The sequence below is a fragment of the Sorex fumeus genome, unplaced genomic scaffold (assembly GCF_029834395.1).
Source record: "Sorex fumeus unplaced genomic scaffold, SorFum_2.1 ptg000007l, whole genome shotgun sequence".
Taxonomy (NCBI): Eukaryota; Metazoa; Chordata; class Mammalia; order Eulipotyphla; family Soricidae; genus Sorex; species Sorex fumeus.
In genome coordinates, this window is record NW_026606064.1 from 10,083,280 (window position 1) to 10,102,200 (window position 18,921).

Below are 18,921 nucleotides of genomic sequence, written 5' to 3' on the forward strand. Positions count from 1 at the left end.
GGTGGTTTTGGAGGAAGGTGGCCCGAGCACCGGCAGGAGTAATTCCTGAGTGCAGAGCCAGAAGTAAGCCCTGAACACCTCCGGGTGTCGCTCCCAAACAAGAAAACAAAAAGAAAAACAGAAAGGTGGCCAGTAAGCCAGCTCTGATGCCCCTCTCTGCCGCCCTTTGCCCTTGCCCCCCAGGCTTGAGATGTGGTCAGTTCTGCCTGATGAGTTGGAGGTTGGGGTGCGTGTCCAGTACCGGTATGCAAAGGTGCTGGGTTCCGGAGTCCCTCCGCATAGAGGCCGGACTGGGGTTCCACCCGCACTTGGGGTAGGGTGGGGGACCCTCGGGGAGGAAGGCTCTAGCGGGGAGTGGGCAGCGCCGTGTGTGCGTATGTGTGTGTGTGTGTGCGCGCGCGCGTGGGTGTGTGTGTGGACCGCGGGCCGTGGGTGTGGCTCCCCCCCACCCGGGGTGGCGGCTGGGTGCGGCTGGCAGCAGCCGAGCCGGCCTCGGGAGGGGGTGCCGAGGCGCCGGGCCGGGCGCGCGCGCGGGCGGGCGGGTGGGGGAGCGGGGGGCGGGCGGCTCTGGGGGTGGAGCCGGCACCGCATCGCCCGCCGCCCGCTCGGAGCTGTAGCCGCCGCCGCCGCCGCCGCCGCCGCCGCCGCCGTTCGCCACTCCGGACGCCGGGCGGGCGCTCGGGGACGCTCCAGCGCCTGCGGCGGCCGCGCTCCTCCCGCGCCCCGGGCTGCGGCGCTCGGGGTCCCGGCCCCCAGCCCGGCGCCCCTCGTGGGCACCGCCGCTCCCCGCGCCTCCCCGCACCTCCCCGCGCCCGGCGCCCGGCGCCCAGCAGAGCCCCCTCGGCCCGATCGTGCGCCCCCCGGGCCATGTCCAGGGGCCCGTGAGGGGCGCGCGGAGGCGGAGGAAGAGGAGGGAGGCGGGAGGCCGAGCAGGGCGCGGGAGGCGGAGATGCCGCCGCCGCCGCCGCCGCCGCCCGCCGGCCCCCGGCGAGCCTGACTCGAGCCCCGAGGATGGAGCCGGCGCCGGGCGCTGCAGCGCGCTGCTCCCGCGGCGCCCCCGACCAGGTAGCGGCCGGCCCCGCGGGCCCCGGGGCGGGCGCGGACACTCGCCGCAGCCGCGGGAGGGGCGCGGGCGCGCCGGGAGACGCCCCTCGGCTGGGGCGGGGGTGGGTGGGGTGGGGCGCTGGAAGGGGCTCCCCCAGCTCGCGCTCGAGGCTGCCGAGCGCCGCCGGGCTCACCCCCACTCGGGGGAGGGCAGCAAACTTGAGTCGCGCGGCGGCCCCCCGCAGCCGTCCGCTCCCCCTGGGCTGCCCCCGGGGCTCCCCGTCCCGCCGCCGGCCAGGTTCTGTGGGTCCCAGTCGCTGCACCAACTTTACAAGACGCGGGGCTGCACCCGGAGGTAGGGGCTGCTCGGTGCGTCCAGGTCTCCTGCCCTCCGCCCCGCAACCTCCTGCGCACCCGCACCCCGCGGTGAGCGGCGGCAGGGTGGCGGGGAGCAGGGGCTGGTGCAGAGTCCCCCATGCGAAGCCAGAAGGACCCTCCCTCTCTCTGGAGAGCACCGGGGTTAACGGCTTCGCCCAGCACCCGAACACCCCATTGCTGGTGTTGGCTAGAATCACCCAGACTGACCGGAACCGTAAATCTAGGGGCTTCAGAAGCGAGACCTTAGGGCTTTCTTCGGAGGGGTGCCTTGGTCTGGTTTCCATGCCGCGGGTGCCCCCTTTCCCACTGGGGATCTGTCCTTGCAGGGTTCGCTTCCCCACCTCTGGGGGAACTGAAGCCCGAGGTGTCCGGGAGGAGCTCCCCTCACAGGCAAGGGGTTCAGGTGACGGGGTAAGAGGGCTTACACACTCACAGAGAGGTGACAGCAGAGTACCCGGGTGTCAGAGCCCAGCCCCGCATCTTCCGGGAGCTTGGGAAGAGCAGGACTTAGAACGGGGTCCAGGATCTGGCACACCGGCGGGGAAGAGCTGCTTGGGGCCGTCACACCAGAGGCAGCAGGAAGAGGAAAGAGGCCAGCAGGTGTGGGCCCAGGGGTTCTGTGCCCCTGCAGGGGGACCCCTGGCCCCCTGAGGCCCCACCTGGGCAGGTGGCTCCCCCACGATCTGCTAGCCTCAGCCCTGGCTGTTTGTTTCTCTCTCAAAGTGCTCGCCTAGACATGACTCACTTGGGATCCACGAGGGAGGTATCAAGCCTCCAACCTCTTCTCCTCCCAGCCTCCTGGGGCTCGGGGAGCTGCAGGGGAAAGGAGTGGGCGGCCTCAGACCCTCCTGCTCCAGTGGGCAAATCTGCTCTGTGGTTGCCATCACCGCCCCCCCCCCCCCACGCCCCCGCCCGGCAGGGGATTAGGCTAGGCTGGTCCCGGGTGCCAGGCCTGAGACATGAAGGCCCATCTAATGATTCCACCCCACTCTGACCCCAACTATAGGGACTTGGACGCCACCACCATGCTCCTGTCTGGTGTGTCCGCTGGGCAGCCAGCCTCCTCCCTCCAGAGTGGAGGACCCCCTCCCGCCTCCAGCCCTCCCCCAGCCCTCTCCTCTTCCCCAAGAGCCTTGATGCAGAATCGTAACTGTGTCCCAGGTCTGAGGCGTCCTCCCGGGCATGGGAAGCCGAGCTGCTCTAGACGGGCTCACCTGTCCGGCCCTCAGTGCTGCTGTAGGTCCCCCTTTCCTTTTGCTGCTCCCCGCCCACAGGATCCCAGCTGCAGAGGACAGGCCGGGGTGCTGGTGGGCTGATGTCTCGGGTGTGAGCACCTCCCGGTCATGAGTGTGCACGCAGGCACACAGGGAGGAGGGGGGCACACCTGCATTCGTTCCCTTGAATCCACAGCCTCTCACTGAGGGGGGGACCAGGCGTGTGCCCCTCCCCCCCCACCCCTGCTCCCCCTTCCTGGCCCACGGTAGATTTCTCTTTACTTTTCCAACTCACTCTGCGTTGGATGCGGGGAGGGAGCATTTGATATTCATAATCTGGTTCAGAGAAGGTCCCGAAGCCCTGAGTCACTGTATGGTTTCCATGGAAACAGACTTGTTCGGAGGACTCGGTGTAGCGAGGCGCTGGTGGGGGGAGAAAGGAAATGTATAGTACAATCAGGCTCCACAAGTGTGGCCGGAGTTGGGCCAAGTACCTGGGAGGGGACACAGGGCGAGGCGCAGGCTGGGGCGGACTGTCCCTCCAGACCCCCTGGGGCACCCTCCCGAGATGCTGCTCAGCTCCCCCGAGGCTCTGGGCAGGGGCCAACACCTGGGTCTGCTCCAGGTTTTGCCTCGCTTTCCTGCTCTGTGAAATGGGGACCTGTGGAGTCTCCCTCCCCTGGCCCCCATCTTACGTTGCTGCTGGAAATAAAGCGTAGCCCTGGAAGGCGCCCACGGGGTCCCCACCTGCCTTCTGGAGCCCCCGTCAGTCCTCTGCGCCCAGCAGGATGCACTACGATGGGCCTCACTGCCCAGATTTGGCAGGGGGTAGGGGCATAGCACAGGTTCCCTGCGCCCCCCCTGGGATCTGATCAGCGGCAGCTGTGAGGATGGAGGGAGGGGAGCACGGTGGGGCAGCCGCATCTGGAGGGAGAGACCCCTCCCTCCCCCAACGCTGATCCCCCTTCCCAGGAACTCCCCAGAAGGAGGCAGACCCCCTTCCTCCTCCCTGCTTAGGCTTTTGAGGGTGGCCGTGTTCCCAGCACAACTGGCAAGCCTGGACAGACTCCCGCCTGCTCCCGCCGAAGCCACCAGCTGGCATAGGGCGAGCACCCAGCCGGCTGCAGGAACCAGGACTGCCCGGCTCGGCTCGGAGGGACACTGATTGCTTCCCCCCACCCCCAATCTGGCCCGCGGATGGCCCCTCCTCCTCATGCCTCTGTCCCTCTTGGCTCCTCTGTTTAGGGGGGATGTACCTCCCAGCTCCCCCAAGATGCTGTCCCCAGCCCCCCGCAGCCACTACCAGCTATCACACAGGCAGACAGCCCTCCACCTGTGTCTGCTCCTCGCCCCCCTGCTAAAAACAGGTGCCAGGAGACCGCTGGCCACTCCCAGTGCTCCGGGAGCCCTGGGGAGACCGTCCCTTCTCCCTGACTCTCTGCTGGTCCTGGAGGCTGTCCGCCCCCCAACCCCCACCCCAGCCTCCCTGCAGCCTCCTGCCAAGGTTCCCTGGTTCAACAGCCCCCAAACCAGTTTGCTTATCCTCATTGGTGTTCACAGCACCTTCCAATTTAATATCCTCTACAAATTTCATTAACGGACTGTTTGCTTCCTCTCTCAGGGTCATTAATGAAGATGTTAGATAAGATGTGGCCAGTGCAGGGCTGGGTGGCACTGCCCCCCTCCTGGGCTTCAGTCCCTCTCATCCCCGGTCTTCCCCCTACTCCTGCACCCAGGGTCCCCAGGGCTCCAGGTCTCCTTTTTTTTTTTTTCTGCCCCAGGACAAGTGCTTAGGGCCAGGTCTGTTTGAATTAATTCTGTAAGATTACTTGAGGCGCTGTATCAAATGCTTCGCTCAAAATCAAGATGTATTACCCTGCCTGCGTTTCCTTCATCCACCAGACTTGTAATTCTATCAAGAAAGCTATCAAGTTTGTCAGGCATGATTTGTTCTTTCTAAATCCCCACGGTGCCGCGTGGGGCCCCGGGTTCCCGCGTTTTCTAAATGTTTAGAGATGCGCGCTCTTGTGTTTGCTCCTTGATTAGACGGGGAGGCTGTGGGCCAGGCGTGCAGCCGCCGCTAGGCAGGAGCCTGGGGCACAGGGCTTCCCTCCTACCTCCCGCTGGGGACAGCCAGGGTTGGGCAGGCAGTCCCTGCAGTGTACTGGGGGCCCCAAGCTGGGTACGGAGGTGGGATGGGGGACCAGGAGGGTCTGGCCCTCCCCCCTCCACTAGAGTGTGTTGGAAACCAGGGGAAGCGGGCAGGACTCTGATGCTGACGGGCTTAAGGAGCCCGCGCTAATCCCAGGCTCTCTGTGAAGAGAGATCTTGGCCTCTGAGCATCTGCGTGGAGCTTTGGGGATGATCCCGGGGCTCGATGTAGACAAGGCTGCCAGAGCCCAGGTTTGGGGTTTCATTTCGCTACGTGCTTCTGAGCCTTTGCGGATCTAGAACGGAGGGTCAAGAGCGAAGTGGGGTGCGAGAGGCTTGGATTAAGGCTGTTTTGGGGTATTTGTTTTGGGACCACACCCCGCCATGCTCAAGAGTTAGTCCTGAATCTACACTCAGGAATTACTCTGGGCAGTGCTCAAAGGACAGTGTGGGGTTCTGAGGATCGAACCCAGGTCCGTTGCATGCAAGGCAAATGCCCTGCCTGTTTTGCATGGATTCAGCTCTAAGACTTCTTCTTTATTTAGGGGGTCCACACCTGGTGATGCTCAGGGCTTACTCCTGAATCTGTGCTCAGGGATCAGTCCTGGTAGCCTCAGGGGACTATATATGTTGCAAGGAATCAAACCAGCGTTGGTTCCATGCAAGGCAAGTTCCTGCCAGCTGTCCTATGGCTCTGGCCCCTGGATTAAGGCTTTGAAAGGAAGGGGAGGTGTTTGGGGTGATCCTTGGAGAGGTCCTTACATAGCTCCACTTTGCCCCCTGGATCTCATCCATCACTGAAAGAGGTGCTGGGATGAGGGGTCACCTTTCCCGTTGGACCTGGCAAAGGATCAGGCGAGGTGATGCAGGCCACGTCCCACCAGAGGATGGGTCTGATAGAGAGGCAGGGACATCTGTCCCCCGTGACCCCTGGGAGTGCCTGTCCAGGGTGCCGGGGACCAGGAGACCTCACGGTGCTCAGGGTGCTGGATGAGTGGGAATGCAGAAATACTGCATGATGCGTCTTGCTGGCTTCATCGTCTGGGTATCGCTGGGATCCTGGGCCATGGCCATGAGAACCCCCCCATTTTTACCTACCTGGCCTAACCGCACTGGAGCCCTGAGTGGGGGGGAGCAGAGAGTGTTGGGGTATTGCGTGCCGGGTGGGATGGGACCAGGTCCGTCTACACCCCTGGCTCTCCTGATCTCGGTGAAAATCTGCCTTTTGGTGATTATGCTGGGGGAGGAGGGAGAAGCCCTGGGGGATGGAATGTTGATCCTGGGGTGGGCCAGGAGGCAGACAGCGGGGTGAAGGCGGGGCCCTCCCTCCAGCTGACACCCCAGGCAGGAGCCTTAGAGATGTTCTCTGGGTTCTGTGGACACGCGTCTAGGTCAGAATGAGGGTTGAGGGTGAAGGTTAAGGCCAACATGTGTGTGCGTGGGGACGGGTCCCTGTGCCACCTTGACTTTGCTCCCCCTGCCCCTTCTAGCCTTTAGGAGGGTGTGGGGCGTTGTCTGGCTCTTGGTGTGATCTGAGGGATAAGCTTTGTGGTTGGCAGCAGCTGTGGGGGCCTGGGAGCTGAGCTGGGACTAGCTGGGCCTGTTGGGGTCTCCCCGGCCCTCAGGGTAGGATTGTGGGGGCCGTAGCCACGGTCATCCCAGATCCCTGCTCCTCCCTTGGGTCCTAGCACTCCCCACCACTGTGGGCTCCAGCTGTGCCCCCATACCCGGCCCTCATGCCAGGGGCGAGCTGGGGCTGAGACTCGGGAGGGGGCGGAGAGACCCGTGCCCCCTGCTCGGCCTCTTGGAGGCAGCTGTTTGTGCTTTGACAGCTCTTGAAGCTGGGAAGCTGCCTCCCGCCCCCCACCACGCACCCGGTCTCAGCAGAAGGACCCTCGGTTCTACTCCCACTCTGGCCAAGCTTCTGAGAGGGAAGAGAGGCAGGAAATTGGGGGTTGGGGGTCGGGGTTGTGCTTTCTTCCCAGTGTGGGGGCAGAAGATCCCGCCTACCGGCTGGACTGGCCTGCATCTGACTCATCCTTCCCCAGCCAGGAGCCCAGACAGACAGACGTCGGTCACTCTCCCCCTGACCGGACCAGGGAGAGCTACTGGCCAGAGTAGTGTCCTCCGCATATACCCAGGGCCTCCCTGCCCTCACCTTCCCAGGCTGGGGGGTGATAGTTAGGGGTACAGGAGGTTGTTGTAGGTTAGAATAGAATAGTTCCGGAAAACCATGCTCAGACGCCTACCTCAGGGAGCTTACACCGTGCGTCGTCTCATTCATTTCTCAGGGCCAATTCATGCCCATTCCACAGATGCCACCCCCGAGACCCGCAGAGGTGAACCTCCTTGGACTCAAGGTCTTGGAGCTGTAAACTCGCAGTGGTGGGAGTCAGACGTGGGCCTGCTCGCCCCCACTGGCCTGCCTGGTTAACTGCTCCAGTAGTCTCAGACACCACAGGGGTCCCCAGGGCCATCACCTGTAACCTGTTCCTGAAACACCAGAGTTATGGAGCCAGCCGAGTGGCTTGTCCAGGGAGAAATCTAGCATCGTCAGCCATTCTTGGGGTGCTGGCTTTGGAGCTGGGAATGTGAGTGGTCAAGCACGAACCGTGGGCATGTCTGGGCTAAAGTTTTTTTTTTTTTAAATTTTTTCCTAGTGAGACCTCATGCCCAGAAAGGGGCCCTGATGGTCCCTGCCATTCCCAGGCTGCCCTGGACTCTAGAGGCTACGTGCAGCCCCCATCCGAGCTCCTTTCCCAGGAGTTGGCTGCAACCGAACTGTGTCTTGGCTTCCTGCACCTCGGGAAGGATGCACAGCCCCAGGAACTTGGCCAGGAACTGAGCTGGCCCCAGGATTTGCAGGCACGGGCTCCGGGACCTTGGGACGGGAAGGTCTCACGTGGGGGTTTTCAGACTGGGAACAGCCAAGATCTCCCGAGTAGCGGCTTTAGCCTCCATCTCCTGGACCCTCTGGGAGCAGGAAAGGGACCCCTCTCCCCTTTCCCCTGGTGCGCCAGGGAGCTCGGGCCCTTCCACGTGGATTTGGGCCCGAGTGACTTTGCTCTTGGTCGCTGGCCTGGCGCCGAGTTCAGACTTCCCTACCCTTGTTTCCCCCTTTAGGGAGCGACGTGGTTGTTAGAGGTGGTTGGGCCTTAACTAAACAAACATCTACGGTGGGGCCTCGTGGTTCCTGCCCGCTGGGAAGAGGCATTTCCTCTCTGCAGCCGCCACCCCAGATGCCCGTTTGTCTGCTCCTCCCTCGGCGTGGTGCCCCCTGGGCCTGGCTCTGCTCCCCGAGATCTTGGAGTTTGGGGGACCCCGCATCCAGGGTGGTTAGAAGTTGTTCTGGCTCTTCTTCCCTTTCGCTATCACCCCATGGCTTCCTCAACTGTCTTGAGGGAGGAGAGAGCTGGGACAGGAGGCCTGTCCCCAATTCTGGCCCCAGCTACTCCCCACAGCCCCCAGCAGGACCCCCTGTGCCCTGTCTGGGCGACCCCAGCTGGCCAGCCCGAATGGCTCCCCCCCGAGCAGAGAGGCTGCTTTGGAAGTGGGGAGGGGAGTGGCTGGTCATGTCCCCCCCACCAGACAGAACAGAAATTATGCCAGGTCCCTTTGGCTGTGCTCCACCCTGTCATCAGTCACCCCCCCCCCCAGCCTTTACACGGGGTGCACCTCGAGGTGAAGAAACGACACGTGGAAGCTCCACGTGAGCTGTGCCTGCCTTCCCGACCAGCCCCACCCCACCCCCCACACCCCTCTTCCCGCTTCTCTACCCTGTGACTCTCTTGACCAGTGCCCCAATCCAGAGGAGCCTCTCCTGGGGTGGGGGAGGTGGGAAGTGGGGCGGGTCGTGCATTTGGACTCATGCAGCCCCATTCCAAGTCAGCAACGGTGCCACAAACTCTGTGCCACACAGCGGCATATGCGTCCGAGCAATGTTCTCCTGTTGGCCTAAAAACCCCAGCGCAGGCAAGGAGGAGACCGAGGGAGGCACAGTGAGGGCTGCCCCAGGCAGGCTTTGAGGAGGTTCAGAAATGCAGTTGTGTTTGGAAAATTGTGGGCACAAGTGGGTCTTTCTGAAAAGAGGGATTATGTCTCTCCACGGGGCTGGTGGCCTAGGAAAGGGCCCCAGGTCCTGGGTTGCATGGAATTTTACAGGGCAGGAGGAGGGTTGGGAGGGTGGGGAGCCCCACCGGGGTGGGAACCGGAGCTGCCCAGAAGTTGTGGCTTCCTGCCCCCAGAGGAGAGAGAGGGTCCCTCTTGCCTGCAGTGGGCACAGCTGGTCTTTGGAGTGGAAGGGCTTCTCGAGCTCAGAGCTGTCAGGCCTCGGAGCCCCTCCACCTGCGGAGAGCCAGGGGCACCCGGAGAGGCTAGGACTGCACCCGGGAAGCCAGGGGATTGGCTCCTGTCTGTGACCTTCAGGCCAGCGCCTCCTTCCCCGCGAGGCGGGAGACAAGCAGGGAGAGAACTCGGGACTGCAGAGGCTGCCTGTTGCTGCCGGTCTCTCGGTGTGGGAGGGAGGAAGAAGGGCAGCGCGGAGCGGGGCTCCCAGCCTGGACGGCCAGGTTATGCGCACCCCTCTGGGGAGGATAGCGGGATCCCAGGGGCTTTGCCTCCCTGGGGCTGAAACCTTGCTGGGAATCCTGAGTGCCGCGCTAAGAGGCTGCGGTACGGCATGTGGCCACCAGAGGGCAGCAGCCAGGCCTTTGCTGTGGATTGGTCCAGGAGGCGCACCCCCGGGAGGGCGCTGGGTGGGTACAGACGTTGGAGAGTGTCTCCCTCACGCAGGGCAAGAGGCGCTTCGTGATTTGAGGCAAAAAAAAAAAATCAAACGGGGCGTTTCATGATAATGGTAACTTACCTTGAAATGCTTGCTCTGTGCCTGCCAGGCACCCTCTCGATTCCTGAGCCCTCCCGATAGCGTGGTGAGAGTCACCCTCTTTTGGCAGGTGAGAAAACAGAGACCAGAGAGATGAAAGCATCTGAGTCTTGGCAAGGCTGGAGCCTGAGCCAGGCCTCCAGCGGGAGGTTGTGCCTTGTCTGCTTGTCCCGCCATGACTTAAGGCTGTCGGTCCTGTGGCCCTCACCTGCCATCTGCCAACTCCCTGGATTGGAGAAAGGAAACTAAGAGCCACAGAGCCCTCAGGTCTGCGCCCTGCCGTGCTGGGTCCCCGTGGCAGAAGCCCTTAGCTGGGAATTACAGACCTGCAGTACTAGGGGGTATCTTCAGCCTCCTACCTGCATCTTAGGGGGCTGGCACTGGATTCTGGGCTCTCCGCTGAGAACTCATGCACTCCCCCGCCTTGCAAGAGGACTTAGAGATTCTGAATTCTGGGCTCCTCTGTCCTAGGTCCGTCGGCCTCGGAATGCACCAGTGGCAGGAGAAGGTGGTCCCAGGGGCCGCTGGAATCCCAGGGAGGAGGAGGAAGGCCTTGGGGAGGCCTTCACAGGGGTGGCCAGCGCTCAACTGGGAACAGTGACCTGGCCTCGAGGTCTCTGGATCCAGGGCAGACGCTTCTAGCATACCAAGGACGCTTGGCGAGCCCTGGGCCTGGCCCTGCCAGGCTGGTGGGACAGCGAGGGTGGTTCCAGGAGGGCTGAACTCCCTCCATCTTCCTGTTCCCATGCCCTGGCTGTGCCCTCCTGGGGGCCGGGGAGCTGGCCTGCAGCTGCGCCTCTGCACACATCCCCCCCCCCCCCCACCGGCTTTCTAGGCCACACCTCGTGGCTCCAAGACCCACTTTCTTCCAAGATTTATAGCCTTGAGATGCTTCAGTTACTTCTGATTTCTCAGCAAAGACCACCACTCTCAGCGTCTGACGTTTCCCGGGGTCGGGGTGGAGGATGAAAAGGTTCCTTCCATCCAAGAAGGTCCTCTTTGTTATTCTCATCCAGGCCACACTGGCTTCCAAGACCGTTTATTGGGGTTTCAGTGTGTTGGCAGCCAAGAACCAAGCTCCCTCTACCCCTGTCCATTGCCCCTCCCCCTCCCTCTTTCTCCCCATCTCCCCACCCCCCACTGGTTAACCTCAGTTCTGCACTCAGAGAGTTCAGGGGTTGCTTGTGTGTGGCCGTTGCCTGTTCCCATGCTTGGTTTTTCTCTCTCCCGCATCTAAGAGAGGTCATGTGCTATTTGGCTTTCTTCTCTGACTTCTTTCCCTTAGTGTGACCCCCTCGGGTGCCACCAGTGCTGTCGAGAAGGGCAAGGTTTCATCTTTCTCAGAGCTGAGGATTTCTTAGGATTCTGTTGTCCATCGACTGCATCGTCTTTGTCTACTCAGCTGGTGTTGGGCTCTGGATTTATTTCCAGATCTTGGCGATTGTGAATCGCCTGGCAAAGAACACGGGTGCAGGGAAAGATGCTCATCTTTAAAGCAACCTGGGTTGGATTTTGAGTTTTGCACGTGGAATCCTAGAGTTAAAATGGTATGTCTGTAGGGGTGGGGATGTGTGACCGGAACGGGGCGTAGCAGAGGAAAAGACAGAAGGACCGTGCTGTAGGTGTGGGACGTGCTCGCCTTCCTTCTCCCGATGCGCTGTCACCCCGACTCGTGGCTGGACTGGGGATTTCCATTTGAGCCATACTGGAAGGTCAAGTTTGAGGAAGCGGAGAAACCGAGGCAGATCTCCCACGAGGGCAAGTGCGTGGACTCGGGGATGCTGCTGGCTGCAGGCCTGTGGGCTGAGACGAGAAGCCAGCTGTGCTGTGCCTCAGCACTCACTTCCGCTAAGAGCATCGCCATCCGCGTGGGGCTCCTGAGAGGGTCTAACCCAGGTAGTGACGCTGGCTTGGGCGTGAGAGCGTCCAGGTCAGGAAGGCTCCCTGGTCCACGTTTACCTTTTGAGTTTCAGGTGGCTGTTCTCGCTCAACGGTGCTTGGAAGACCCCCTGTCCCCTCGCCTGACCTGTGTGGCCTTGGTGAGCAGGCTGTGCCCCTGAGCTGCTGTTTCCACCTGGAAGTCTGGGGTGAGTCCCTCCCCCCAGGTTCACGGACCTCCCCACCCCCGCCAATCCCCCTCCTAGGCAGTGACGGAATCGGCAGGGCCCAGTGGGCCCGTTTCATGTGCAGACCCGGTCTGCACTGAGTCTGTCCTTGTTCACAGGGACCCCGTTGACCCTGATGCAGCTTCCCCGTCGGGTGGGGGCACTGCCTGACTTAGTCCAGTCACCAGGGTTGGACAGCTAACCTGGGGGCCGAGGGGGTGGGCTGCGGTCTCTGTACTGGCTTTGCAGCTCTCTTGGAAGGAAGTGGGGGTACTGGAACGCCTCCCCGGGGTGAAGGCTTGCATGAGATCCCCACTCTCAGTGAGGGGCATGCCGAGTCCTGGGTTGAGTGAGAAGCGGGACTCTCTAGGCGGGGGGGGTGGGGGGGAGTGGGCGGAGGCAGGGAATAGAGGTCACAGCAGAGCAGGTGTGGGGAGGAAGGTGCCGGGCCCCGTACCTGCACCCCACCCCAAGCCTCTCCCTTCTTTGTCTCCTGCAGGCTGCTGAGTGCAGGGCAACTGGGCCAGACCACCTTGGAGCAGCCCCTCTTTGGTAAGTGGGGCGCCCCTCCTCACCACCTCGCTTGGAGCACCCCAGTCTGGGGAACTGCTGAGCTAGCCTGGGGGCGTGGGGGACATGAAGACACTCCCAGATGCTCAGCCTGTCTGAGGCCCCCAACATATTTCTCTGTGTGCTGGAGGTGCCCTTTCTCTGCCACGCGACCTTCTGTGCTATATGGTCATAGAGGTCCTGGGGATTACCTGTGGGGGCCAGAGGGGCTGGGCCCTTAACTCCCTCCTCTTCTGGGCTCTGCAACTCTACACAGATTCACTTTGCTGTCAGTTGTGGGATTGGGGGGGGGGTTCCCTTGGCCCCCGCCCCTTCCTCCTATGATCAGGCATGAACCTCGGACTGGGTGGGGGGGGGGGTGGCCCTCTGAAACCACAGCACCGCAGGACTCTGGGGCTGGAGGAATCTGGTCACCTGCATGGGACCAATTGGGGTGGGGGTCGGAAACTGTTGCCGCTTCCTGCTCAGGCTCTGTGGCTCTGTGGTGTGGGCAGGGGTCTGCTGTGAACACAAGGGGAAGTGGGTGCCAGCTGGTGAGGGGTGGAAGAAGACGCAGGTGATCCCTGGAACCGAGAGGGGTGATGAAGCTTCCAGCTCAGAAGTAGTCACTTCCTAAGTGCGGGGCCTGGGAAGTTGGGTTTGTCTCCACTGGGGTCCACTCACACGGAAGGCCTGGACTGTGTTCTGGAGGTGGACCTCGGGGTCCAGCAAGCTCCCAAGAGGCCCCTGTCCCACCCCACACCCCAGGGGTTCAGAGTCTAGGCTAGACTATGTAAGTGTGTACGCCTATGGGCGGGAGCTGGGGGGTAGTCACCCCTGCCCCCTCTCCTGGACCTGCTCTTCCTAGGGAGCCACCCACCCCTTTTCCCTCCTGGGGAGTCTGCACCCCACTGACGCCCCCCCCCCACATCTTGCCCCCCCCTGCAGAGTCTGCCCGCGGAGAAGCAGCCCCATGCCGGTGCCCAGCCATGCAATGTTCGTGGAAGGCCGTCCTTCTCCTCGCCCTGGCCTCCATCGCCATCCAGTACACGGCCATCCGCACCTTCACGGCCAAGTCCTTTCACGGCTGCCCGGGGCTCTCGGAGGCGGGGCTGGCCGAGCGGCTGTGCGAGGAGGGCCCCACCTTCCCCTACAACGCGTCGCGCAAGACGCACATCCTCATCCTGGCCACCACCCGCAGCGGCTCGTCCTTCGTGGGCCAGCTCTTCAACCAGCACCTGGACGTCTTCTACCTGTTCGAGCCCCTCTACCACGTGCAGAACACGCTCATCCCGCGCCTGACGCAGGGCAAGAGCCCGGCCGACCGGCGGGTGATGCTGGGCGCCAGCCGCGACCTGCTGCGCAGCCTGTACGCCTGTGACCTCTACTTTTTGGAGAACTACATCCGCCCGCCGCCTGCCAACCACACCACCGACCGCATCTTCCGGCGCGGTGCCAGCCGCGTGCTGTGCTCGCGGCCCGTGTGCGGCGCGCCGGGCGCCGCCGACCTGGTGCTGGAGGAGGGCGACTGCGTGCGCAAGTGCGGCCAGCTCAACCTCACGGTGGCCGCGCAGGCGTGCCGCGAGCGCAGCCACGTGGCCATCAAGACGGTGCGCGTGCCCGAGGTGAAGGACCTGCGCGCGCTGGTGGAGGACCCGCGCCTGAACCTCAAGGTCATCCAGCTGGTGCGCGACCCCCGCGGCATCCTGGCGTCGCGCAGCGAGACCTTCCGCGACACCTACCGCCTGTGGCGGCTGTGGTACGGCACGGGCCGCAAGCCCTACAACCTGGACGTGACGCAGCTCACCACCGTGTGCGAGGACTTCTCCAACTCGGTGGCCACGGGCCTCACGCGGCCCGCCTGGCTCAAGGGCAAGTACATGCTGGTGCGCTACGAGGACCTGGCGCGCCACCCCATGCAGAAGACCGAGGAGATCTACGGCTTCCTGGGCATCCCCCTGGACGGCCACGTGGCGCGCTGGATCCAGAACAACACGCGCGGCGACCCCACGCTGGGCAAGCACAAGTACGGCACGGTGCGCAACTCGGCGGCCACGGCCGAGAAGTGGCGCTTCCGCCTCTCCTACGACATCGTGGCCTTCGCCCAGAGCGCCTGCCAGCGGGTGCTGGCCCAGCTGGGCTACAAGATGGCCAGCTCGGAGGAGGAGCTCAAGAACCCGGCCATCAGCCTGGTGGAGGAGCGGGACTTCGGCCCTTTCTCGTGACCCGGGCGCCCCCAGCGCGGGTTGGGGGGGGCACCCACGGGCCGCCGGTTTTGATAACATGGACCATTTCTAACTGTTGCCTTATTCCCCCTCCCCGCCCCTCCTTATCCCTGTCTTTGTGTCCTTCCTGCCCCCCGCCCCCACCCCCTCCTTTCCTTCTGCCTCTTTTTGTCTCTGAAATTTGCACTATGTCTTGGACAGGAATCAAGGGGGAGGGGCAGAGGGGCAGGAAGTGGGGGGCCCCCTCTCCCCTGCGCCCGCTTCCGTCACGTGGGTGCTGGGGTCTCCGGTGTGGGTGGTGACGATGTTTACAAGCACTGCACTCACACATGCACGTACACACACACACACACACACACACACGCACACGCCACACACATGAACGGCCACGTGGAGAGACTTCCCCCAAATCCACGCAGCTTCCGGATGCTTTTCCAATGGACCCCTGTCAGGCGTGGCAGTTTTTTGCACTGTCTGCCTGGGACAAAGTAAGAGGTTGAAAACAAAAAGGCCTCCTCTCTAATTTATGAATGGTGACTCGCCCTCCCGTCTGCTTCCGCCGGTGGAGCAGAGATCCTGCCCCCCCCCCCCTCCCCGACTCCTCCTGCTGCCCTGCCTGTCCTGTGGGGAGCAGGTTTTTACTGTGAGGTGAATGTGGACCTTGTTTATTTTAATTTTTTTTTCCAGTCTGGTGATGCTGTCTGTCTGTCTGTCTGAGTCTTGTGGTTGCCCCTGGACCAGTGATGACTGATACATCTTCTTCGGGGTTTCTGGTTGATCTTGGGGGTCCATCTGTGATATTTCTTTGTGCCAAAAAAAAAAGTTAAAAAAAAAGAGTGGGTCAGTTTGCTCAACAAACATGGAAATGCTTTATCTGTGTTTTCTGTAAATAAAAAAAGAGAACAGTAGCGTCTGGGTGTGATCCTGGGGCATCCTGAACGGAGGGCCTGGGTGGGTCTGGTGTGTCTGGCCCTGAGGAGGTGTAAGGGCAGGTGGATGACAAGCCTGTGGCTTTTAGAACTCAGCTCCCCGCCTCCTGAGTTTAGGGGTTACCAAAACAGTGGGGTCCTGGGGCCCTTCCTATGATGTTTTCCTCTTTCACTGCTGACTCTGGGGCCTGAAAAGCTGCCTGCCCACCAGCCTGGAAAGGTTCCCATCTTTCAGCAGCTACAGGAGTCTATGGGGGATGAGGGAGGCGCTTGGCTTTTCTCCCCTCTCTTCCCAGCCTTGCCAATCTAGCAGTCTCCTTCCAGCAGCTGCCCCAGCTCTTTTTCTGAGACCACAGCTGTCTGGGGCACGGAGGGGACCGTTCTGTGGTTCAGGGACCATAAGAATGCCGGATTAGGCACTCGTGGGGCCCTCCCAAGGAAACTTGGCCAGCCACGGTAAGAGAGACCGAGTGGTCTACAGCCAAGCCCTTGATGAAGCAAGGCTGCAATCTCCCTCACTCGGACGAGCAGATGTGGGTATGCTGCTGCGGGGCCTCCGAGGCTGTGTGACCACAGAGTGGGACCCCTGGTTCTTCTCATCTGGTTCGTGCTCTGGCTTCTGATAGACAGCGAGCCAGTTATAGGCACCATTTCCACTCCTACCTCTGGCTCCAGTCCGGCCACCCAGCCACCCTTATCAGGCGAATGGAGTTTTTGACCATTCAAGTGGCCACTGAATGTCAGGGCTGACCTCTCTGGGCTTCAGGGAGATCTTTTCTGCAAAAAAGGGAGACAGTACATCTGATTGACCACCTCCTGCCTCCAGGCCAGGGAAGCTGCTTTGGGAAAGAGTGTCTGGGTCAGGAGTTGTGGACGGGGCTAGGGGCTCTTCCCCTGGGGTTGTGGGTTCCCAAATTGCTGTTTCTCCAGTTGGCACGGAGGCAGACAAACCTGCAGATCAGCTTGATGACCAGTCACGGTCCAGTCCAGGAGATCGAGTCCCCCTTTGGCCCTGCTAGCCAGCTATTCTGTCACCCAGGGTAGGCCCAGGCCCACAGAGTGGTCTGTTAGTTCTTTCCCTTGGTGTTCATCTACTTGACTGCACTTATTTCTGGTTTGGGCCAGTGGGGCCACAGGAAGTGTGGTGGGTGCAGGGATATGGCAAGTCCTTGAACTTTGGAGTTGCCCTCCCAGCCCGCTCCATTTCATGCTACCTTGTGAAAGCCATCGCCGAGTTGCTCAAGCCAAGGAAGCTCACTTGAGCCTGGCTGGAGAACCCATGGTGGGGAAGGCGGAGAGCCCACACACCTCCATCCCCTGGCTGGCCAGTTCCTCGCTGCCTTGGGAACAGATACAGTTGCCCGGAGCCCCGCCAAGATCAGCCACAACCTGGCCTCTCTCGCTGACCTGCGGAGTAAACCCAGCCAAGTGTCAGATCCACAAAGCTGAATGATAGGACTACAGGTAGGGCGTTTGCCTGGCATGCAGCCGACCCAGGTTCAATCTCTGGCATCCCATATGATCCCCTGAGCATGCCAGGAGTGATTCCCGAGTGCAGAGCCAGAAGTAAACCCTACGCACCACGGGTATGCCCCACCCCTAAACAAACCCCCCCCCCCCGCCCCCCACAACAACATGAAAGCACCAGCAGTAAACCTGTGTGTTGAAGCAAGTGGTGCTTTCAAAGCCCTCAGATTCGGAGTGACTGGATAGGCAGTGAGAGCGATGGCCCGAGTCTAGCCTGCTCCTGTCTGGGCCCAGACCCTCCCTACTCGTCTCTTTGCCAGCTGAATGTCCACTCATCCTTTGGAGCTTAATTATCAAGACTTCTTTAGTACTCCCAGCTCCATGAGGCTGATTCCAACCCCAGCATCCCCACCGATCCCTGGTCGCACCTCCATGTGGCCCGATCAGAGACCCGGTGGCTCAGTGGGCATGGACACTGCATGCTCCTTGGTTGTCATCACACTTTTTATTCCAGGACCTGTCATTCCCCAGGGAGCTGATGCTGTATGAATGAAGGAGTGAGCCCCACACAGTTCCCCCGCCCCACGAAGAAACCTGCAGGGCCCCTGGCCTTCGTTTGGGGGGGGGGCTAGGGGGGTGGACCAGGCCTCTGCAGCATCCCTGAGACCCCGACGCTGCTCATGCCCACCCTAGCCTCTTTCTGACAAGTGATGGAGGTGGGCGGTGGGGCCAGCAGAGCTGGTTCCATTTTGCACACCCACCTCCCCCCCATCTGCCTTAGAGTTCACAGACCCGCACTCTGATGCAGGGCAGGGGCTCTGTTCTCTCCGCTTGATACAGTTGTCAAGGTCAAGGCTCCCCCAGGATACGGGCAAAGGAGGCAAAGGAAATAAGGGGCCTCTTGTTCCAAGGGTTACAGTTTCCAGTCCTGCCTCTGCCTCCCCCAAGCCTTGTCCCAGCCAGGAAAGGGCAGCCAGGGCTCCTGAGGGCTGAGGTCCAGAGAACTCTTCCTGGCCTTGTCCCCACTCCCAGGGGGCTTGCCCCTTCCCCCCTGTGACTCCCAGGCTTCCTCTGTTTGTGTCTTCACACCTGCTTTCTCCTTGTTTGTGACCACAAACACGGGGCCTCTGCGGAGCTCCCAAGTTCCACTTCCTCTGATCCCAATGGGGAGTTTCTAGAATGCACCTGCCCTTCCTGGCCCTCCAGCTGCTGGGCCGGACAGACGTGGTGGTGGGGGGAGCCCTTCGTAGCCCCATGGTGAGAGCACAACCGCTTCCACTTCCACTGCCAGGTGAGGGGGAAACTGCTGCGAGGGTGCTCGGGAGGGGAGCACGGACAGGCGTTGGAGCAGGGATGTCATCACAGGGCTGCTAACACGGGGCCAGATGTTCAGCGAGTGCTGGCTGCTGTGCTCCCTGCCTGCTGTGCTCCCTGACCACGATCCTCCCTGCCTGCTGTGCTCCCTGCCCGCTGTGCTCCCTGCCCGCTGTCCTCCCTGACTGTTGTCCTCACTGTGCATGACCCTCTCTGCCTGCTGTCCTCACTGCCCACAGTCCTCTCACTGCCCACGGTCCTCACTGCTGTCATCCTGCACTAGGATGACTGCTCAGTGATTTATTTATTGGGGTTTTTTTTTTTTTTTGCTTTTTGGGTCACACCCGGTGATGCTCAGGGATTACTCCTGGCTCGTCCACTCAGGAATTGCTCCTGGCGGTGCTCAGGGAACCATATGGGATGCTGGGAATCGAACCTGTGTGGCCATGTTGGCTGCGTGCAAGGCAACCACCCTACCCGCTGTGCTATTGCTCCAGTCCCCTTTATAGGGGTTTTGATGGGCCGAGGTCCTCTAATCATAACTGCTCCCAGCACGCAATTACTTCAAAATAAAATGTCCAGGCGCCTAGGACTCGGGGCTAAGCTGCAAGAGAGAAGGGGGTCAGTGCAAGTGCCCACGGCATGATCCCGGAGCCTTTCACA

General features: G+C 61.7%; 1 protein-coding gene across 2 annotated transcripts; it reads left to right on the plus strand.

Moving 5' to 3' along the window:
• Positions 1-613: 613 nt before the first annotated feature.
• Positions 614-15,456, plus strand: CHST1 (carbohydrate sulfotransferase 1). 2 transcript variants are annotated; one of them, XM_056130864.1, is made up of 4 exons: positions 614-1,065; positions 11,637-11,756; positions 12,274-12,326; positions 13,272-15,456. In XM_056130864.1, exon 4 carries the CDS (start codon positions 13,313-13,315, stop codon positions 14,546-14,548), a length of 1,236 nt encoding a protein of 411 aa, XP_055986839.1. In that variant the 5' UTR covers positions 614-1,065; positions 11,637-11,756; positions 12,274-12,326; positions 13,272-13,312; the 3' UTR covers positions 14,549-15,456. The 2 variants fall into 2 exon arrangements, with proteins under 2 accessions (XP_055986839.1, XP_055986828.1); XM_056130853.1 differs by having other exon boundaries at positions 11,643-11,756.
• Positions 15,457-18,921: the final 3,465 nt, after the last annotated feature.

Coding starts and splice junctions, on each gene's coding strand:
- CHST1 (XM_056130864.1), top strand. CDS start 13,313: ATGCAATGTTCGTGGAAGGCCGTCCTTCTCCTCGCCCTGGCCTCCATC.